General features: G+C 37.1%; 1 protein-coding gene across 1 annotated transcript in view; it reads left to right on the top strand.

Moving 5' to 3' along the window:
* defl (Integrator complex subunit 7) overlaps window positions 1-2,027 on the top strand; it is a 156,684-nt gene extending 154,657 nt beyond the window's left edge. The window contains exon 18 of the mRNA XM_089101069.1: window positions 1,249-2,027. Coding sequence (XP_088957195.1) covers window positions 1,249-1,494 — 246 coding nt within the window. The 3' untranslated portion in view covers window positions 1,495-2,027. The remainder of the gene's footprint in view (window positions 1-1,248) is intronic.
* Window positions 2,028-20,618: the final 18,591 nt, after the last annotated feature.

Raw genomic sequence — 20,618 nt, 5'->3', positions numbered from 1 at the left:
TATTCATAATCTTCAGTGACTTATCTCTAACATCACAACCACAAAAAAAAAACAAAAAAAAACTTATTTAAAACACAATCAGAACCTGGGGTCATGTTATTTTTTAATTCTTTTAATACTGTTACTAATTCCTCCTAACAAAATGAATTTTCCTTTACATCCAAGGTGTCATAAACTTTTTCATTTTCCTTTATATCTTTTCCTGTAACTCTATCCCGGTTTAGCACACTCTCAAAATCTTATCTCAACCTCTCTTTAACTCTTTCCTTATCACTAATTAAGGCCCCATTCCTATTTTTAACTGGGGCAAGTCCTGGTTGATTACTCCCTTTCATTTTTATTAAAAATGCCAGTAAAGTGCCGTTGTGAAAAAAAATAATAATACATAGAGACCACTTTGCTCTTTACTTAGGTAGGCTAGCCCTATTGCACTGCCTATGATATGCCCAAGTAAATGTCATTTGGTTACAAGATTTTTTAGTTTTGTTACAAAAGTATTGAAAGTAAGTAATTATTGCTCTATTGACAGCTACTGAGTTCATATCGCACCTAAATTTGAGAGTCTTTCTGCAATATTCAGGAAAATATTAACTGTTTTACCCATCTAGTACGAAAAGTGTGGTTCAATCCCGCTTTCTATGGCTATAATGAGAGAAAGGTTTAGATGGCTAGGGCACGTTCTGCGGATGAAGGATTACAGATTACCGAAGATTGTCCTTTTTGGCCAACCGTCTAGGGCTAAATGGAAAGCAGATTATCCGTGGTTGGGATGGGAGGGTGTCATAAAGAAAGATTTAAGGGAAATGGGAACTTCCTGGGAAGGTTTAAAGAAAGAGGCTTTGAATAGATTGGGATGGAGGAGGAGCGTGCTTAGCTGTATTGGCCTCAGGTAGCTTGGTGCTACGGTGAGTTGTTAGTAGTAGTAGTAGATCTAGACCCTAACTAGTGAGAATAAGCTTAAGAAATAATGCACACAACTTTATGTAATTCCTTCTACCGATATGCAAGTTCAGTATTTCTGCTTGAGTGTCACCTGCAGCTTTCTGTGGTACTTTTTTGGGGATCTGGACACGTTTATATTTTCATTTTTATTATTTTTTTTGTCTGCTAGGGTAAATATGTAACTGAATACTTTAGCAAGAGTTGCATCGCCTGTTCCGGGCTGAGTACGAAATCCCATATTTACACCAAACAAGAAATCATTTTCATAAAAGTTCAGTTGCCTTCGTGATTAAGTCTTTTTTTTAGGCATTTGACGATTCTAAACATTTGAGTCAACTAGTTCGTGCAGATCATGATTACTTTTCGTCTGAATTCATCTTGAACTTGACATCCCCTGGTGTTCATCACTTAACCATTGAGACGGCTTTGATTGATGAAAATGACAATGCCTGGAAAACAGGACCCTCGTTTTCTCTGAATGTTAGGTCACAAGATGATCCGACTAAAGCCCATGTGAGGCAGTCAAGCACACCTGGCTCAAGTAGAACTTGAAACCCGTCATTACAGCTGATCAATGCAAAATAGGAACCCATTTATAAATCCAACATTCAGGTCGAAATGATAATTTTCATACCAACACATAGGAATTTACAGTTATAGAAATTCCCCGCTGAGTTTAAATCGAAGAAAAGGTTAACCTTAGAAAACCTTAGAAAAGGTTGAAAATAGTGACCTAAAAATTCGTGTGAGTTAGTTAAACCTGCCCTCTTTTACAAGAAAATTTACCCTATTCTAGTTCTTCCATTATAGATAGAAGCTGTGTTTACCAATGGTAATAGTAAGATATACGCAGTTCATATGAATATAAAAAAAAAATATAGCTTAAACTTGAATCAATTCGAAAGTCCTTGCTGAAATTGTAGCGTTTCATTTTGTTTGTATCAGCTAATTACTGTGTATACTTTATTTGTTTACTGTGTATACTTTATACTTTCTTTCCTAGAATTTGCAATTCGAGCCAGTTTCATAGTTCGTTTTTTTAATGTTTTATGAAATCTCCTGAAATAAATATAAGCTGTAGTTGACTCTTCATCAGGCAAAAGTTAGGCAAAGAAAAACCACTCATTTTCAAATAGTTTCCATGTGTGAGACAACTCCATATTGAAAACTAGAAAAAAAATTAAGAAGGAAACAGGAAAAAGTAATATTAAGATGAAGAGCAAAGGGAAAATCATACCTGCTGGGTTGAAAAGTTTGGATCATGTTTTTGGAAAGTTTAGATGTAATCTTGTTCATTTCTTTTTCTATCGCTTTTTCTATCATTTGTAAATACGAGTCATACGCAAAAATAGACAATACAATTTGAAATATTTAAATAACGATAGTTCTTTTGAATAGAAAGAAACTTCCTAACAATGGAAATATTGCACAAATCTAAAAAAATGACCTTTTCTATAACTGTTTTTTCTTGAAGATTTCTAGCTTCCAAGATATTTTTGGGATGAGGGAGATAGGTAGATCAGACCTTTAGAACCTATAATAACTAATCATACATTAATAGAAAAGATAGCTACCAATCTATAATATGTGACACTTTTACCATAACAGCAGATACGTAAGGTGAGATTCATATCTGGGGATGCAAATTTTCTTATTGAAAATTCTAAATTGCAATCCAAAGTTTTTATTCTTAAGTAAAAAGTTTTAAAACTTAATCCTACTAAAGTTCTAAGTAAATAGTCACTAATAAAAATTCACCAATAATAAAACTATTCCAATTAAAAACTAACTAAAATAAACTTAAATTACGTTATCCAGAATAGTCAACAGTAATACTGAGACCAGCAGAAATAGTAATATATTATTAAAGCTTCAAACGAATTGAAATTACTGCCAGTGTATGAATGACACACCCAGAACGAAGATTAAAATAAATAATAAGATTAAACAAATACCAGATCCTGTTAAAACGAATATATGGATCATAAAGCGAACAAAAACTAAAAAGAACGCTCAGTAAACTTCAATTGAGTAAAAATTACCATTTACAAGAGTAGTCCCCCTCCCCTTCCTAAGCCTTTTAAAGAGCATAGATGTCATTTGTGCTTTACTAAAAATTGAATATATTAAACAAATCGATACTACTGCTTTAGTGTGATGTTCGCACTTGTAGCAAGTAGTCATGATTTGTCACCAATGTTGTCGCAGTCGTAACGTACTTGCAGTATTGGTAATCATGATAGTAGCAGTAGTAGTCAACTGTCACTTCCAACTAGGATTATTTAAGTTGAATTATTTTGAACTTGACAAAAAGTTGAATTATTTTGAACTTGACAAAAAGTTGAATTATTTTGAATTTGACAAAAAGTTGAATTATTTTCAAATTGACAAAAAAGTTGAATTATTTTGAACTTGACAAAAAGTTGAATTATTTTGAACATGATAAAAAAGCTGAATTATTTTGAACTTCACAAAAAGTTGAACTATTTTCAACTTCACAAAAAGTTGAATTATTTTGAACTTGACAAAAAGTTGATTTATTTTGAATTTGACAAAAAGTTGAATTATTTTGAAATTGACAAAAAGTTGAATTATTTTGAACTTGACAAAAAGTTGAATTATTTTGAACTTGACAAAATTTGAATTATTTTGAACTTGACAAAAAGTTGAATTATTTTGAACTTGATAAAAAGCTGAATTATTTTGAACTTGACAAAAAGTTGAATTATTTTGAACTTCACAAAAAGTTGAATTATTTGAACTTGACAAAAAGTTGAATTATTTTGAATTTGACAAAAAGTTGAATTATTTTGAAATTGACAAAAAGTCGAATTATTTTGAATTTGACAAAAAGTTGAATTATTTTGAACTTGACCAAAAGTTGAATTATTTTGAACTTGACAAAAAGTTGGATTATTTTGAACTTGACAATATATTCTAAAAGTTGGCCACTTGTTTCTTATTTATAATTGAAGGAATAATCTGAAAATCAGTTTACGACGACATGTAGCAGAATACGAGGACATTACAGGGAATGGGAAAACAGAGTCTAGCAAGTTGGTTCTCATGCCACAGTGAAATGCTTTTCCAAATGACATGTCTAGCTTAAAAAAACGATGTAGATAGGTTACGACTTTGAACAAATTCGTTTGGAGCCTTAATTTTGGAAAGAAATAATTCATATGGATGCAAAGAGCCGTTATATGAATTTATATGTATTTAAAGAGCAATTTTCATCATTTTTTTCCCGGAGGTGATTATCGTTTTTGGTATTTATGATGCATGCGAAATTATGAAAAAAATGTCTGAGGTAATGAAACACAAGGAAATCTGCGGCTAGAAAATATGTGACAACTTGCATCATATCTGCGGTTAGCAGAAAAATCAAATTTACAGTGGAATGAAGGACTGCCGTACTTTAGCGTCGTTCAAAAAGGACTTGTTAAAACCAATGCTGAGGCTGTCGATTCTCTACCAGGGGAGTACAAATTCTAAAAAAAAGTTATGATTCTGTGAAAGATAAACAGGAAGGAGGAATTGAATTATTGCCAGAATGTCTTAATTGAAATGGAGTTGCTGAGTTTTCTCCCCATTACTTAAAACTAAAGGATAACCACATAATCATTCTAATGTGTAATTTAGATATTTCAGAGAGTGTGTGTAACATAACACTTCTGGTTATTACTAAATTATGTAATAACGTAATTAAAAAAAACTGAAAGGGAAAAAGCTGGAAAAGAAGTTTCTTTCGTATATATTACTTCATGCAAAATTGTACTAGATAATGAATGAATCCAAATAACTAAAGTAAAAGGTATGGAAGAATTGCCCGAGGTATGATGAACAAAAATAGAGCACAACGAAATCTGCGGTGAGAAACGTGTAAAACGAGATATAACGGAACTGCGGCTAGAAGACAACAGTGAGAATTAAAACGATTCGCAAACTGATATGCACAATAACTGATGCACAATAAAATCTGCGCATAGGAAATATGTGACAACCAGCACCACCACGAATTGCAAACAAGCGGTAGCGAAAATCATGACGAAGGGCAAACCAAGTTGATGTACAACTAAATATACGGATAGACGACATGTGACAACAAGCATAGTCAATCGAACAGAAAGTATTCGTAAACTGATCAAAATTACAATAGAATGAAGTAATGCGTTATTTTAGCGCTGTTCAAAAAGAAGTAAGTAAAAATAATGCTGGGATTGTCGATCGCTTCCCAGGCGAATACAAACCCTATAAAAACCTTTTATACAAATATATACCTTTTATACAAATCCTATAAAAGGTATGATTTTATGAAGGCTAAACAGGAAGGAGGAATTGAACTCATGCCAAAATTTCTTAATTAAATTGAAATTTTTGACTCACCACCCAATGTCTTAAAAACTAAAGAATAAAACGATAATTTTGCCAACATTCAATTTTGTAGGGCAACGAATGGTAAGCGAAAATAATGCACAAGCAAATTTGTGTCAAGAATACATGTGAGGATGAGCATTACAATGAATTGCAAACGAGAATGATGCACAACAAAATATGAGGTTAGAAGACAAACAACAGCTAGAATCATAACGAATCGCAGACAAAAAAATTCACAATAAAATCTACCGTAGAATACATGCGACAACGAGCATCATCAATTGAACAGAAAGCATTTGGAGAGTAATCAAAATTATAATGGAATGAAGGAATGAGTTATTTTAGCGCTGCTCGTAAAAAAAAGTAAGCCAAATCTATGCTGAGATTGCCGATCTTCTTTCTGGAGAATACAAACCCTTTAGAAGTTAGGATTCTGTGAAGAATAAAAATTAAAGAAAAATTGAATTCACGCCAAAAATCTTTATTTAAATTGCAACTGCTGATTTGACACCTTATGACTTAAAACACGGTAATTAGAAAACTTAATTATCATGTAGGTCTAACACGATAATTATGCTAATGCTTAATTTATATATTTATTAGTTTATATGCAGTGGAACGCACATTATTGTGAGTGAATATGCTATGATGTAATTAAAGCAATAATAATTGCTGGGAAAAAGACTGGAAAGAAGCACAATGTAGTGGGAAACTATCAGGGATTACATCCTGCTATTTAACGTGGGTAATTTTTCTTTGCTTTAATTTTGAAGTTCTGTATTTACTACTCAAAAAAATTTGCTCTTTTTATTAACTCCTTAACTTTTATCCCCTTTTAATGGTAAGATTATTAAATGTGGCAGCTAGTTTTCTTTGTTAGAAGAAATATAAATAGTATTTATCTTGAACAATTGTTGGGGAGCTCTGAAATTGAAGTATTCGTAATTCTTACTTCTTTTAATTGGAGCTCTGAAATGCAAAAAGGTTTTTTAGTACAATTTTGAGCAGTTCTAACCGAGTAGTTGGCACGGTAGAGTTGGAACCCTTTGTCGGTGAGGACAGGGGCTCGAGTCTTGATGTCACTAATTATTTTGTTTGGAACGGGGGTTAGTGGCGTGACGGTAAGCTTAGACAGAGTCGACCAAGGTGTAAATTGCGTACCTAGAGAGATCTGCGAAAGTTAAACAGGTAGGGTATCTGACAGCACAGGAGGGTTAACCCCAAATCCCCTTGAAACTTCCTAGCTGGAGGGCCATGAAATGGAGATCGCCCCATTCACTCTACCCGATTGGTTTTTACGTACCTTTGTATGTTTAATCACAATTAATATCAAACGACGCCATTTGGAATGCCATGGTTCAGATATGGAAATACTTTCACCGTTGGAGGTTAAGAGGCTAGTTGAGTCCATCCCTTGTGACGCCTGACAACGTCCCATATACCCGGACCCTGTTCTTCGTTTCTTTCGAATGTAAATTTGAGAGAACATGAAAGCTCTTGTTAATGGCGCTACAAATCCCTGATAAGCGATGACCCAGGACCTGAGGGGTGGTAGTTCGTCTTTTGTTTTTTATTTAGCTGGTGGGCATAAGGATCCCCCCTGTCTCAGGCAGGGGTCGAGAATTATATGACTATATTAGAAAGAATATTTTCCCTAGTCTCTTGGATTCCCTTTTTCAAAATCCCAAACCAGGTTTCAATGGCTAAATAGCCAATTATCCCAATGCTTCTGCATTGGAGACATGTTGGATGGCAATGAATCCTAAGCCAAGCTGATGGGAGTGGCAGTACAGACATTGGCCAGAGAATGAAAGTCGAAAGGCTAGTTATGATTTTGGAGCTGATTTTTTGAGATGCTGACCAGTTTGCGTTTAGGTGGGAGGTGTTGGGCCCCTGGCCCTAGTTATTAGATAAATGTCCGCTTCTCCTATGTATAAAGTAACTCTACCAATGATGTAAATTCTTTTATAGAAATGAATTTCAGTTACGCTTCAAATATATTGATTTTTTAAGCTTAAAACTAACTTAGAAAATGTTTTTGTGTATAACATTAATATTCTGTATGAGTCATCGAACTAAGAGGCTGAATCTTTTCCCAATGATTTTTATTTATTGATACTGTTGAATGGAATTTTGGACTTCATTCTTTTGATTGGCCCGCATCGACACTTGGCCGTAACAGAGGCAATCATACTTTTGTGTGGGTGAATATTTTTAGTAAGTTCGTCGAGAGTTTGTGAAATTTTGTATATACTTCGTAAAGAGTTCGTGCGTAGATAGCCTAGAGTTCGTCTAAGGTCTTGTTCAAGTTTGTCTTAGACTTGAACTGATACTTGGCCAAGTGGGTAGCACCCTACACTTGAAGTCTTTTCCGGGAGGACACAGGTTTGAGTCCTGGAGTCCTTGATAATTTGGTTTGGAACGAAGGTCAGTGTGGTGGCTCTCAGTACAGAGTCGACCCAATCCAAAATGGGTACCTGCAGAAATCTGGGGAAGATAAACAGGAAGTGTGTATGAAAGCAAAGGAGGGCTGGCCTCAACCCCTTGCTGCAGTTCCTGGCTGAAGGTCCATGAAAAGGAGATCAGAACCGCTCCTTGGGACTGTAAAGTCTAATGTCATATTCTTTCCTTACCTTTTCATGTTTCCTTAAGCCTGCTGTTGGTTTTTCCCCTTACCCGGTCAAGTTAGGGAAAATTTTTTTTAGGCAAGTTGACCAATACAGTACTTGATAATAAAATGGGCACCAAATTAACATGGTACTCACATGATTGTAAGACAAACAACCTTAGTCATTATGTCATTTTAAATAAAAGACTGGCAGGATTGATACAAAATACTAGGGTATATCAGTGGGCTGTTATTGGTGTTTAAAGTACAGATCGCTGTTTAGTATTCTGTAGGGTTAATCTAAATACTTTCTAAGACCATACTGGCTATACATGACGTATGAAGCTAAGAGAGGAAAGGAAATAATAAATGATAAATAAAACCAAAAAAGGGTGAGAAAACGAGGATTTTGTCAGCCAGTGGCAAAATATGAAGTTGAAAAACCAGCAAATATTTCGACTAGGACCTCCGCCAAGTCGTCCTCAGTGCTAAAAAAAAAAAGAAAAAAAAACAACAGGAATCTAACCTTTTAGGGTTCACTCTACAAGATCTGAACAAACACTCAGATCTTGTAGAGTGAACTCTAAAAGGCTAGATTCTTGTTGGGTTTTTTTTAGCACTGAGGACGACTTGGCGGAGGTCCTAGTCGAAATATTTGTTGTTTTTTCGTCTTCATATTTTACCACTGACGGACAAAATCCTCGTTTTCTCACCCTTTTTTGGTTTTATTTATCATTTATTATTTTCTTTCCTCTCTTAGCTTCATACGGGGTTAATCTAAAGCAAAATTTGGGAAGTGTAACTGCCTTCCAGGAAGTTAAGACTGTGGTAGAGTCTGGGATAAGAACTTGAGAGAAACCTTCCAGAAACAGTTGAATCTTAAACTGGAGAGTCTAAAATTTGACAATTTAGAAGAAAGAGGGAATAATTTTTGGACAATAGTTTTATGAAGCAGCAAATAGTCTTAAGAGGAAGCTTTGAAACGCAGCCAGGAATAATACTGAAAACGCTGTAAATCTTGTGGAAAAGAGGAAGGTTTCATACAAGATACATTTGATTGAGAGATCATGTTAGAGTAATAGGATTGCAACGAAAGTGAGAAAATATTAAAATACTCAGGTGTGTAGTAGAGACCATAGATAAAATTGTTGAGGATTTGGAAGATGATACCAGAGAGCCTAATAGTAAAATGTTGTAGTTGGCTGCAATAAGATTGAGAGGGAATAGTTATTTTTGACTATCCTAGTTAAATATGCTAACAGTGTCTCCATTCTTAAATAGGGAAGAGTTAATGAGAGATGGGCAGAAAATTTTGAGTATGTGCTAAACTGTGATAAAGTTACAAGAAATCATACTACAAAGAATAAGAAAATTGTGACCCTTTGGTAGTGAAGGAAGAATTATTTTTCTAGGAAGAATTAGAGACAGTAGTTCAAGGATAATAAGGTCCCATATGCTGATGATGTGGTAAATGGATTTTATAAAAATGTCGGCTGTGAAGTTAAAGCTAAACTACTGAAAATTATGAATACGATTACTGAATAAGGGAAAGTACTAAGGACAAACGTCTGCCACCTTTTAGAAGAGATCCAATCCTTATATGATATGCCAGATAGAAATATAAAATTATTAGTGTTATGTATGGGAACAACATTGCTTTGGTTAAGGTAAGAAATGAAATTAAGGGTTGTTTTCCTATTGATTCAGGAGTTAAGCAAGGTTGCGTTCTATCCCCCTTCATATGGATCATTTCGATGGACTTCCGCCTAAGAAACACAGCAAAGGTTATGGGTAAGCATGTATTCAAATAGGAATGAAACACACTCCTAGACTCAGATTATGCTAATGTTTTGAGGGCCTGAGATGATTTTTTGGAAGTTATAAGAGTTAAGGGTACAAGAACAGGCTTAAAAATTAATGTTAAGAAGAGAAAGTCATATAATACTGCTAATTGCTTCGTTCCCACGAACTTTGTTAATAGTGTGAGTCCTATTATAAAGAAAGTCAAAGATATTATGAACAGTTTTAATCCGTAGTCAGAATTCAACTAACTAAAATATTTACAAAACTTGCTTATGTAGTAGCAACTCATTCCTTCTTCACTCGGCGTGCACTCTTCTGCGACCGCGACGTCAGCCAATGCATTGGTACATTTGAGTTCAGCCCATTCGAAAGGTAACTTAAGCCATTAATTGGTACATAGCAGTTCCTCTTTTTCCTCGGAGTTTATAAAGCTTCAAAGGTTTGTGTTACGTTAAATTTGGTGAGCATATCATTCAAAAGCTTTGTTCCCTCTGGGATTATAAGTCTTTTGCCATCGTTATTGGTGAATACCATTTCATTTGTCGCTATACTTGGTAGAGGAAGAGCAGGAGGAGTGTAGTCAAACATTTTTATAAGGGACTCGCGCTGTTTCCTCCGCACAGCTGCCCCTGGACGTTTCCTTTTTGGCTTCGTTAGTGTCAGAAATGGGATCTCGGTAGCGTTATTCACGGCCGATAAAACTGTTCGGAGCTCCCCAGTGATTCCAGAGGCTTCCCCGATTGGCTCGAGTTCCGGAAGGTCCTCAAAGTCCCCATAAAAACCCTCGGCGATGCCGACAAGCTTCGAATACGTCTCGTCTGTCTGAAAGTCTTCTTCTTCCAACAGAATGATTTCTGCATCGTCTGTCATCTAAAAAAATAATAATATTAACACATATATTTATATACAGAGCAACGCCTGCTACTTAGAGGCGCGAGAGGGCGTCTGCGTTAACATTTAATTTCCCTGGTCTTGCACTGATTGTGAAACTATATACTTGAAGAGACAGAGCCCATCTTTCAAGGCGATGGTTACTGCCTCTCACAGAGTTTAGCCATGCCAAGAGATTGTGGTCCGTTAATACCTCAAAATTTCGCCCATACAGGTAGTAGCGGACTCGTGAAAGAGCCAAAACCCCTGCAAGACACTGCTTCTCGATCGTCACATATCGAGTCTCTCTTTCCAGCAGTTTTCTCGACAGGTAGCAAATTGGATGCTCTCCATCACTGAAGGACTGGGGCAGCGTGGCTCCAATTGCTATGTCAGAAGCGTTTGTTTGCAAGACGAAAGTGTTGGAAAAGTCAGGAGGATGCAAAATAGGTATGATGTAAGTCTGCATTTTAGTTCTATGAACAAGACTAGGTGTTTAGGCTCCCATGGTAAATATCAGGTACTTGTTTCCTGGTTAGCGCACTGAGTTCCCATGTGAGGCCGGCATATCCCTTAATGAACCGAGATTTATAATTCGTCATTCCAAGGAAGGTTCTCAGCACTTTCTTGGTGGCCGAGCGCTGAAATGCTTTGATTGCTTGTACTTTATTCAGTACTGAACTAATCGTACCTTCCCCAACTGTGTGTCCCAAATATTCTACTTTGGTATAACCAAACCTACTCTTCCTGGTATTGATTTTTAGGTTCGCTCTGTTCAGACGTTTTAATACTTCACTCAGGTGTCTCAGGTGCTCTGCTAAGGTTTCGTTGAAAACTATTATGTGATCGAAGTATACTCGAGCATGTTGGTATCCTCTCAATACTTCGCTGGAAAGTGGCAATCATCCGCTGGAAAGTGGAGGGTATGCCTTTCAGCCCAAGTGGCATTACACGGAACTGGTAATGACCAAATGGAGTCAAAAATGCAGTTTTCTCTACTGAACTACTTGCCAGTATCCTTTTCAACAGTCTATTACCGAGAAGAAGCGGACAGTCCGGACGTTTCCCAATATTTGATCAATGCGCGGCACGAGATAGCCGTCGAATTTAGTTCTAGCATTTATTTCCCTATAGTCAATAAAAAACTTCCATTCGGTGTCTTTTTTTTCACGAGAACTACAGGGGACGACCATTCGCTATGTGAAGGTTCGATAACGCCATCTTGTAACATTTTTTTCATTTCTTGTTTCAGCACTTCCCTCTGAGGCTGTGGTGCACGATACGGTGGAACTCGAATGGGATGGTGGGTTCCAGTGTGTATTTCGTGTCTTACATTTGTTGTTCCGAGACTCGTTGACAGAACTTTCTTCTGGGCCATGATGTTATTAAGGATTTCTTCCCTCATCTCGTGTGGCAAGGCAGAATTTATGTCCGGCATTACTTCATATTCCTCTTTTTCATAGGTTTGAATGGCAACTGTGTTTTCTTCTTCTTCATCGACTGTTGCGACGAAAACTTCATTGCTATCTTTCTCATCTCTTTCCTAAAACTTCCTTAGGAGGTTGATGTGATAGATTGCTTTCCTTTTCCCTGAGCCTTCAAGCTCTATTTCATAGCCGACTGGCGAAATAATACGCAGCACCTTGAATGGTCCTTGCCAACGAACATAAGTTTGTTACTTTCTTCCGTTAATAAAATTAAAACTTGGTCACCGATGGACAATGTCCTTGGCTTCGTTGCTCGGTCATAGTACCGCTTCATTTTTGCTGCTTCGGTTGCTTTTGTTTCTCTGGCAAAATCGCATATTTCCGATAATCGCACGCGCATCTGTCGTGCGATTCGTGCGCATCTGCCTTTATATTCTCCAATAATTATTGGGTCTTCCATCGTCCTATCTTCCCGCTCTTCTTGCATTAGATCCAGGATCCCGCGGGGATTCCGTCCGTATAGTACCTCGAATGGGCTATACCCCAGACGCGGATGTGTTGTTTCTCGATATGCGAATAGTAAGAAGAGTATAAACTTGTGCCTGTAGTTAGTTGATGTCCCTACATATTTGCGAAGCATGAATATTAGAGTCCCGTTGAACCTTTCAGTTTGTCCATCCGTCTCCGGGTAGTATGGCCTTGTCTTTATTGGCTTTATATTCAGTACCTGGTAAAACTTCTTTAAGACAGAAGACACGAACTGAGTTCCATGATTTGTCAAGATTTTGTTGGGAATTCCATAACGCGAGACGAACTTGGCAACTTCATCTGCAATAACGGGTGATTTTGTTGACCGCAATGGTATAGCTTCAGGATATCTAGATCCATAGTCATTAATAACTAGAAGCCACTGATGACCTGCGGAGCTTTTGGGTAGGGGTCCAACTATATCCATGGTGATTCCCGAGAATGACTTAACTATGGTGGGAAGAGGCCTAAGGGGTACCTTTTCCTTTGGTTTTCGTCTGGCGGTCATTTGACAAGCTGTGCATGACTTGATATAATTACCGATGTCCTTATAAATTCTGGGCCACCAAAAACGACGTGGAATGCGGTCAGTGGTTCGAGCCTTGCCTAAATGAGCCCTCATCACGTTGTCATGACCTATCTTGATAATCTGTGATCTATACTCACTGAAACTATAAGCTGCTTTTTTGTTCTACCAAGAGGATCAGTCCAAAGTCGGTAATAAATTCCGTCTTGGAATAAAACTGCAGAGGAAGAGAGCCATCGATTTCTTGCAATGCTTTCTCCCTGACAAAATTCAAAGTTGGGTTGTTTTCTTGGAGCTGAGAAAGTGCTCTAGATCTGATTGTCTGGGGCTCACTTCAGGGTTGCTATGTTTCTGTCTAATACCTGATCAGAACCCAGACTTCCCGCTTAGGTTGTTGTGTCTGAAATCAATCCCTTGTTGTTGGGGTCATACTGATCCGTGGCAGACAAATGAGGCAGGGTAGTGACCTCTGTCTGAGAAATCGTTTGTCCTGAGCTTGAAACATCTTGCGGTTTTGTCACTGATGACATGTCGCAGGGGTTAGAATCCGGCAGAGCCACAGTCGGCGCTTTGTGGAACTCTGGTTCTGAGCTGGCACCACTATGATTCCTTAATGATCTCTGCCTGGCTTGAGATCATGTCGCCACTAAGGCTTCTCTTGTTTTCGCTTCGGGTAGATCCTGGACGTTAATCGGAAGCATGTTCTCTTCGAATCTTGAAAAATTTCTTCCCAGTACAATTTTTTGGGGTAATGTGGGGTAGATCCCTGCTTTAATCAGTTCTTCAAGGATTCTTCCTGCACGATCCATAAGCTGTATAGTAAGAAGTCCAACAGCACATTCTATTTTGTGGCCCTCCGCCGCAGCGTACTTCAAAGTTTTCCCAAGAATGGGGTAAACTCTCTTGACCCATTCTGGGTTTACCATGGTGAATTCACATACTGAGTCAACCACTAAAGGTAGCATTTGTCCATTGCAGCGAGCCTTGACAAAGTATCCAGGCATGGGGGTTGATAGCTCCTCCACCAGATTAGTTGTATATACCCTTTCTCTTTTTGGCTCTTGGGTTTGACGTTCCCCTCCCCTGCATTCCTCTGTTGTATGTGACGTTGAGTTAGGATCATAATAGCAACGTTTTGGTGAGGGTGTGTGTGATTTGCCTTCCAGACCAGAAATCTGTTGAAGTTTGGTGAGAGGTCCTTTTGCTCGAGCTACCTCCTTCTTCAACGGGCGTAGAGACTTGTCCCAGTCATCAGCCTTTCTGGTGCATTCTCTCAGGGTTGTTGCACCACTCTGACCTAAGGATACCCTAATGTTTGGGATAGCAATTGTAATGAACTGCTCCACTACAATTTTTCTAAGACCTAATCTAAATGACTGGCCAGGTTGGGTTCTACCGTTCTTTGCTCCTCCATCTTCTCAAAACAGAGCTATTTTTTGGCTGAATAGTCAGGTAGTCCCCGTATTCTGTATAAGACTCGCCTGAGCCCTTTCTAGCATGTCGAAATCGTCGAAGAAAAGTCTCGCTATTGACATGGAACTTCTTGAGAATCGTTGTAGTGACCTCGTCTAATTTGCTAGCTGTGGCAGTTGGTAGGGCTGTATAAGCCTGCAGAGCCTTCCCGGATAGGTTTGCTGCAATTCTGGCCACCCACGTGGCTTGAGGTAAATTGCAGGCAGTCACAGTTCATGTGAAAGTTTCCAGGTAGGCCTCCACGACGTCACCTTCTCTCAGTGGGGCCATATAGAAGGTCGTTGCTCCAGACTCAGCGAGAGTCCGGATGCTAGTTTCTAAAAGCAATTGGTCTTGTTGCATCTCCTTCTTCAGGTTATGTCCTAGAGACAGCTGGTTTTCTTCGTTCAGCTTCCGCTCTGCCATTAAAGCTTCTTTTAATTCTTTGTGCTGTTTTTCCATCAAGGCTTTTGTAGACTGAGCCACCGAAGGCTGGAAGGCTTCTAGCAGTGACTTCAAAACAGTCTGGTCCATCTTCAGCGTTGTTTCTAGATCTTCCCCTTCCGAATTATGCTTGCTTCTGACCTTGTGTGGTAAGGAACAAAGTCAGTCCAGGAGCTCCTGCTTCCCTGGATTGTTTTTTCGTCTCCTTGTCGTCCGCCAGCGCAAAACGCAATATTGTAAGGGTTTAACTTATGTATGTCTAATCGCAAAGATCCCGGAATTAGAACTCGAAACCTTAAAACAAGAAAGGAGCAAAAGAAAAAAAGAACAAGAAGAAAAAAAGAAGAAAGGCGGATTCCTGTTCAGAAATAAACCCGTAAACAGAAGTCAGAAAAAAAATAAAAGTGAATTTTTGTCCGGAAGTAAACCTGTAAACAGACATCAGAAATAAAAAATGGATTTATGTTCGGAACTAAACCCATAAACAAAAAAAAGTGAATTTCTGTTCGGAATTAAACCCGTAAACAGAAACCAGGAGAAAAAAGCAAGAATGGGATTTCTGTTCGGAATTGAACCCAAAAACAGAAATTAGAACGAAAAACAAAAGAGGATTTCTGTTCGGAAGGAAACCCGTTAATAGAAATCAGAAGAAAAAAAAAGTAGATTTCTGATCGGAAGTAAACCCGTAAACAGAGATCAGAAAAAAAAATGGATTTCTGTTCGGAAGTAAACCCGTAAGTAGAAATTAGAACGAAAACAATGTGAATTTCTGTTCGGAACTGAACCTGTAAACAGAAATCAGAAAAGTAAAACAAAAAATGGGTTTCTGTTCGGAAATAAACCCGTAAACATGATAAGAAAAAAAAATGGACTTCTGTTCGGAAGTAAACCCGTAAACAGAAATTAGAACGAAAACAAAAGTGAATTTCTGATCGGAACTGAACCCGTAAACAGAGATCAGAAAAGTAAAACAAGAAGAATGGATTTCTGTTCGGAAGTAAACCCGTAAACAGAAATGAGGAACGAAAACAAGAAAGGGATATCTGTTCGGAAGTGAACCCGAAAATAGAAATTAGAAACGAAAACAAGAAAGAGATTTCTATTCTGAAATAAAGAAATGAGTAAATTTTCTGCTCGAAACTAAACCCGGAAGCAGAGATTTAAAGTAGTCGTTCTTCGGAACAGAACCCAGGAAGAAAGAGCTCACCTTTGGAACGGATCCCTCTGCTGGTCACCAGATATTATAAAGTAAGTCAAAGATATAATGAACCGTTTTAATCCTTAGTCAGAATTCAACTACCTATAACATTTAAAGCACTTACTTATGTACTAGCAATTCATTCCTTCTTCACTCAGCATGCACTCTTTTATGACGTGAGCCCATGCGACAGGTCACGTAAGCCATTAATTGGTACATTTGAGTTCAGCCCATTCGAAAGGTCTTGTAAGCCATCAATTGGTACATAACAAGTCCATTTTGAAGGATAAACATGTCCAGTTGGCACTTTTGAAATAACGGTGGCAGTGCTTTTAGCATGGGGAATATAATACATATTTGAGTAAAAAGGTGATTTGGGTATCGAGAAGATCAACTAAGAGAATAGCTTCACTTATTTTGTTATTATGATTAATAAAGATGGTGGATGTAGTGAAGATGTTAAAAATAGAATGACCAAGGATAACAATCTTTTCTTCACAATTGGAAAAGGTTTGGAATAAGAGAAAAATAAGTATGAGAATAAAGATCAGAATACTGGAAGACATAGTGACGAAATTGGTCAAGTATGATTCTTTAATGTGTGCGTTTCGGAAGAAAGAGGGAGGTTTGTTAGGTATTTTCCAGAGAAATTGTTTATATATTCTTTTCTGTACCTGTCTGTCGCGTCTATAGCAAACAGTAAAAGCTATAGTAAAAATGTGGGTCAAACCCTCTTTCTAGAATTTAGATGGCTACAAGTTAAAAGGTTCGTAGTGCTTCAAACCAAGACTGTTCAAGTTATGCTTTCGTGGTTGCAGCGGTAGCTGCAACCTAGTAAGTGACGAACACGTACCATAGTAAGAAAAGATAACTTGAAACCCTTAAAAATGGTATCAGATGAAAACGAGGAGATTGAGACTAGCAATTGAATGGACTTTTACGAATCACATATTTCTCAGAACATCACGTAGAACACATGCACTTTAGGCTTTAGGATGCATGACTACTGTTGCAGCTAGTGTATTTACGATCAGCTGCAGTTAGGGAGTGGGGGGGAATTACATATTGGCCTGCATAGTGGCTGCGTTTTATAATCTTATCACACTCGAATTTCACGTGGTTGGGAGATTTGTATTTATGGCAGCCACGGAGTGGGCACGAGAATTTAGAAACCAAGAGGAATTCGCAACCCACCTTGAGCCCAAGTCGTAGACTATCAATACCATAGCATAAGCAAAAGTAAATTTCACCGCCAGGGAGTTATCCAAACGTTCAGCTGAATGAAAATCAATACATTGCTTAAATATTACTACATCACAATTATCAGTACCCCCTTGGCAATGAAATGAAATTTTTTTTCGCCCATCATGGTGTCACAGCTAGTTAATATGTCTTACCCAAAGAGCTCATAACACACAGTTAGACAACACTCTCAGCCTCAATAACACAATTACATTGCTTAGATATGACCCCGTCACAAATAGCAGGCACCCCCTTGATAATGCCATGATATTTTGTTTCTTGTATAATGACGTCACAGTTACTCAACACACTTGCTGCGGATTGAAGTCCTTTGCTGCGGATTGACTAATTTGAATAATAGTATTAATTGCTTCATGACCACGATTCCAACAGTTCGTGGTAACTAACTGTATATTAAGAGCGACTCGTCTCAATAGTAACCGAAACTCTAAAAAACAGAATTTTAGCACCAAAAGATACATCAAAAGACTCAGATTTTTATGCTGATTTTAAATATATAAGTTTCATCAAGTTTAATTGTACTCATTAAAAGTTACAAGCCTGAGAAAATTTACCTTATTTTCTAAAAAAGGGGAAACACCCCCTTAAAGTCATAGAATCTTAATGACAATCACACCATCAGACTCAGCGTATTAGAGAACCTTACTGTAGAGGTTTCAAGCTCCAAGCTTTTCAAGCTTAAGTGTGGAATTTGGTATTTTTGCCAGAAAACAGATCTCGGATACGTGTTTATTTTATTTTTTTTTCTTTGTTTTGATTTCAGGGGTGTCAATATGGACCCAGTGGTCCTGGAATGTCGTGAGAGGGCTCATTCGAACGGAAATTAAATCTTATAATGCCTTTTTTAATAAAAAAAAAAATAAAATCGCTTTTTGCAAAACAACTGCATTTTTGATGACTGCAGTCTTTCCTGCTGCAGTCTTTTCAAAGATATTTGATTTTTGAAGCAATCAAACAGTTCGTGGTAACGAACTGTATAGTTAGAGTGACCAGGTGGTTGTAAGTTAGAGTTACAGCGACCAATTTGTTGGAAATATGTAGGAAATTTGACTAGTGATCAGAAGTTCTAATTCTCTTTTCAAGATTCATAGTGATCGAAGGGTGGATCCCTCCCCTCCCCCCTCACACCTCGTTCTTTCTCGAAATGCATCTGATTTTGATTTTGAGATGGCCATTTTGTCCAACGTATTTGAAAGGTCCGGAACTTAGGTCTTTGAGGATGACCCCCCCCCCCAACACCCATCAGGGAAAGAGTTTTAAGTTATGCCTTTGGGGCATATAAGGTATATATTTAGAGAGGATGATCGTATAAAATTTAGAGGGGACTCATTGAATTCGTAATCAGAAGCTCTAGTGCCCTTTTTAAGACTCAGAGTGATCGGAGGGTGGATGGCCCCAACACGCCTCGTATTTTCCCGCAATGCATCTGATAGAAATTTTGAGATGGCCATTTGTTGTCCTATAAACTTCAAAAACAGCTTATTCGATTAGAAATTGAAAGGGCCAGTGTTCTTTTTATTAGTTGAAAGTGATTGAAGGACAAATAACCCCCTCCCTCGCCCACCATTTCCCAAAACACTTCCAATCAAAATTTTTAAATAGTCATTTTTTTAACGTAATTGAAAGGACCGGAAACTATGTCTTCGAGGATGAGAACCCCCCTCCCACAGCCCTCATATTAACATATTTTGCTTATTTAAATCATACAATAAATAACCGAGTCAAACTCAAAACGAGCAAAGATTAACATGAGTAGAGCTGACAACCTCCATGCCTTCTCAAGACCAGAACATAATTTGAACTTTACTTAAAACAAAATACATCTAAAATCTTTTCATTTTGTTTTTACTTGTTTTAAATGTTTTTACTAGATTTATGAAGGGGAAAGTCCTCCTCCTTGAACCCCAATTACAGCGCGAATGTCTGGTGCCCTTTTTAAAAGTAACAAGAGATTGGAGGGCAAGCAACCTTTCTCTCAAGCCCATTCATATTCCAAACGCATCCAGTCAAAATTTTGAGATAGCCATTTTGTTCAGCATAGTAATTCGGTCCAGCAACTATGTCTTTAGAAATATTAGGCCTGTCAACTCCCCACAATTAAGCAATTGGCCATAATACTTTATAACTAAATGTTGCTTCAAAAATAAATCAAAATGCTTTGTGTTAAATGGTTGCCAATAACGCACCTCAGCAATTCCCTAAATATTATTTTTCCAGTCAACTTCAGAAGCTATCAAATTAAACTAGAAAATACTATTTGTTTCGTGATTAAAAATGGTTAAAAAAATTTCTCCAACACATAAATAGAAACCCATTCTATGGATTCCTATATAAGAAAACTGAAGAGATATGCATTGATGTCCATAAAAAAGACTATGTCAATAAAAAACGAACAGAAATTTAATTTAAAAACGTATTCCCCAAAACAAGTTTTTCAAAGAAGTAGAGCTATATTAAGCCAAGAATGAGCAAAAATAAAGTCAAATAATCTTCCAAACTTAAAACTACCACAAATCACTATCAATAAATAAAAGAAACTCAAAACGAACAGAAACTACAATAGATAGCCGAGTCAAACTAATAACGAGCAAAAATTAACATGAGTGGGGCTAATAACCCCTATGCCTTCTCAAAACCAGAAAAAAATTTGCGCTTTAATGAAAACAGAATACGTTTGAAATGTTTTCACATTATTTGCTTTCATAAATGAAAAATTATCAAACCTTAATGAAGAAATGTCAGTATGTGTCAATTTAATTGACAATCCGAGGTCATTTCTTTTTTTTTCCGTAAAGCGAAATTTATGTTCTGATCTTGAGAAGACATAGGGGTAATCAGCCCTACTCATGTTAATTTTTGCTCGTTTTAGTTTGCCTCGGCTATTTATTGTGGTTTCTGTTCTTTTTTAGTTTCAATTATTTATTGATAGTGATTTGTGGTAGTTTTAGGCTTGAAAGATTACTTGACTTTATTTTTGCTCATTCTTGGCTTAATGGGGTTCTTTACTTTTCTTTGAATAACTTGTCCTGTTGAAAATTTTTTCAAATTAATACAAAAAATACGAAAATATATAAAGTATTATTTTTTCCATGAAAAAGACTCTGTCAATAAAAAACGAACAGAAATTGATTTAAAAACTTTTTCCACAAAATAAGTTTTTCAAAAAAAAGTAAAGAGCTC

The sequence above is a fragment of the Artemia sp. Qi Xiang Cuo genome, chromosome 15 (genome assembly GCF_049724085.1).
Source record: "Artemia sp. Qi Xiang Cuo chromosome 15, ASM4972408v1, whole genome shotgun sequence".
Lineage (NCBI taxonomy): Eukaryota > Metazoa > Arthropoda > Branchiopoda > Anostraca > Artemiidae > Artemia > Artemia sp. Qi Xiang Cuo.
Note: the sequence above shows the minus strand (reverse complement) of the source record. Positions and strands in the feature narration are given on the sequence as shown.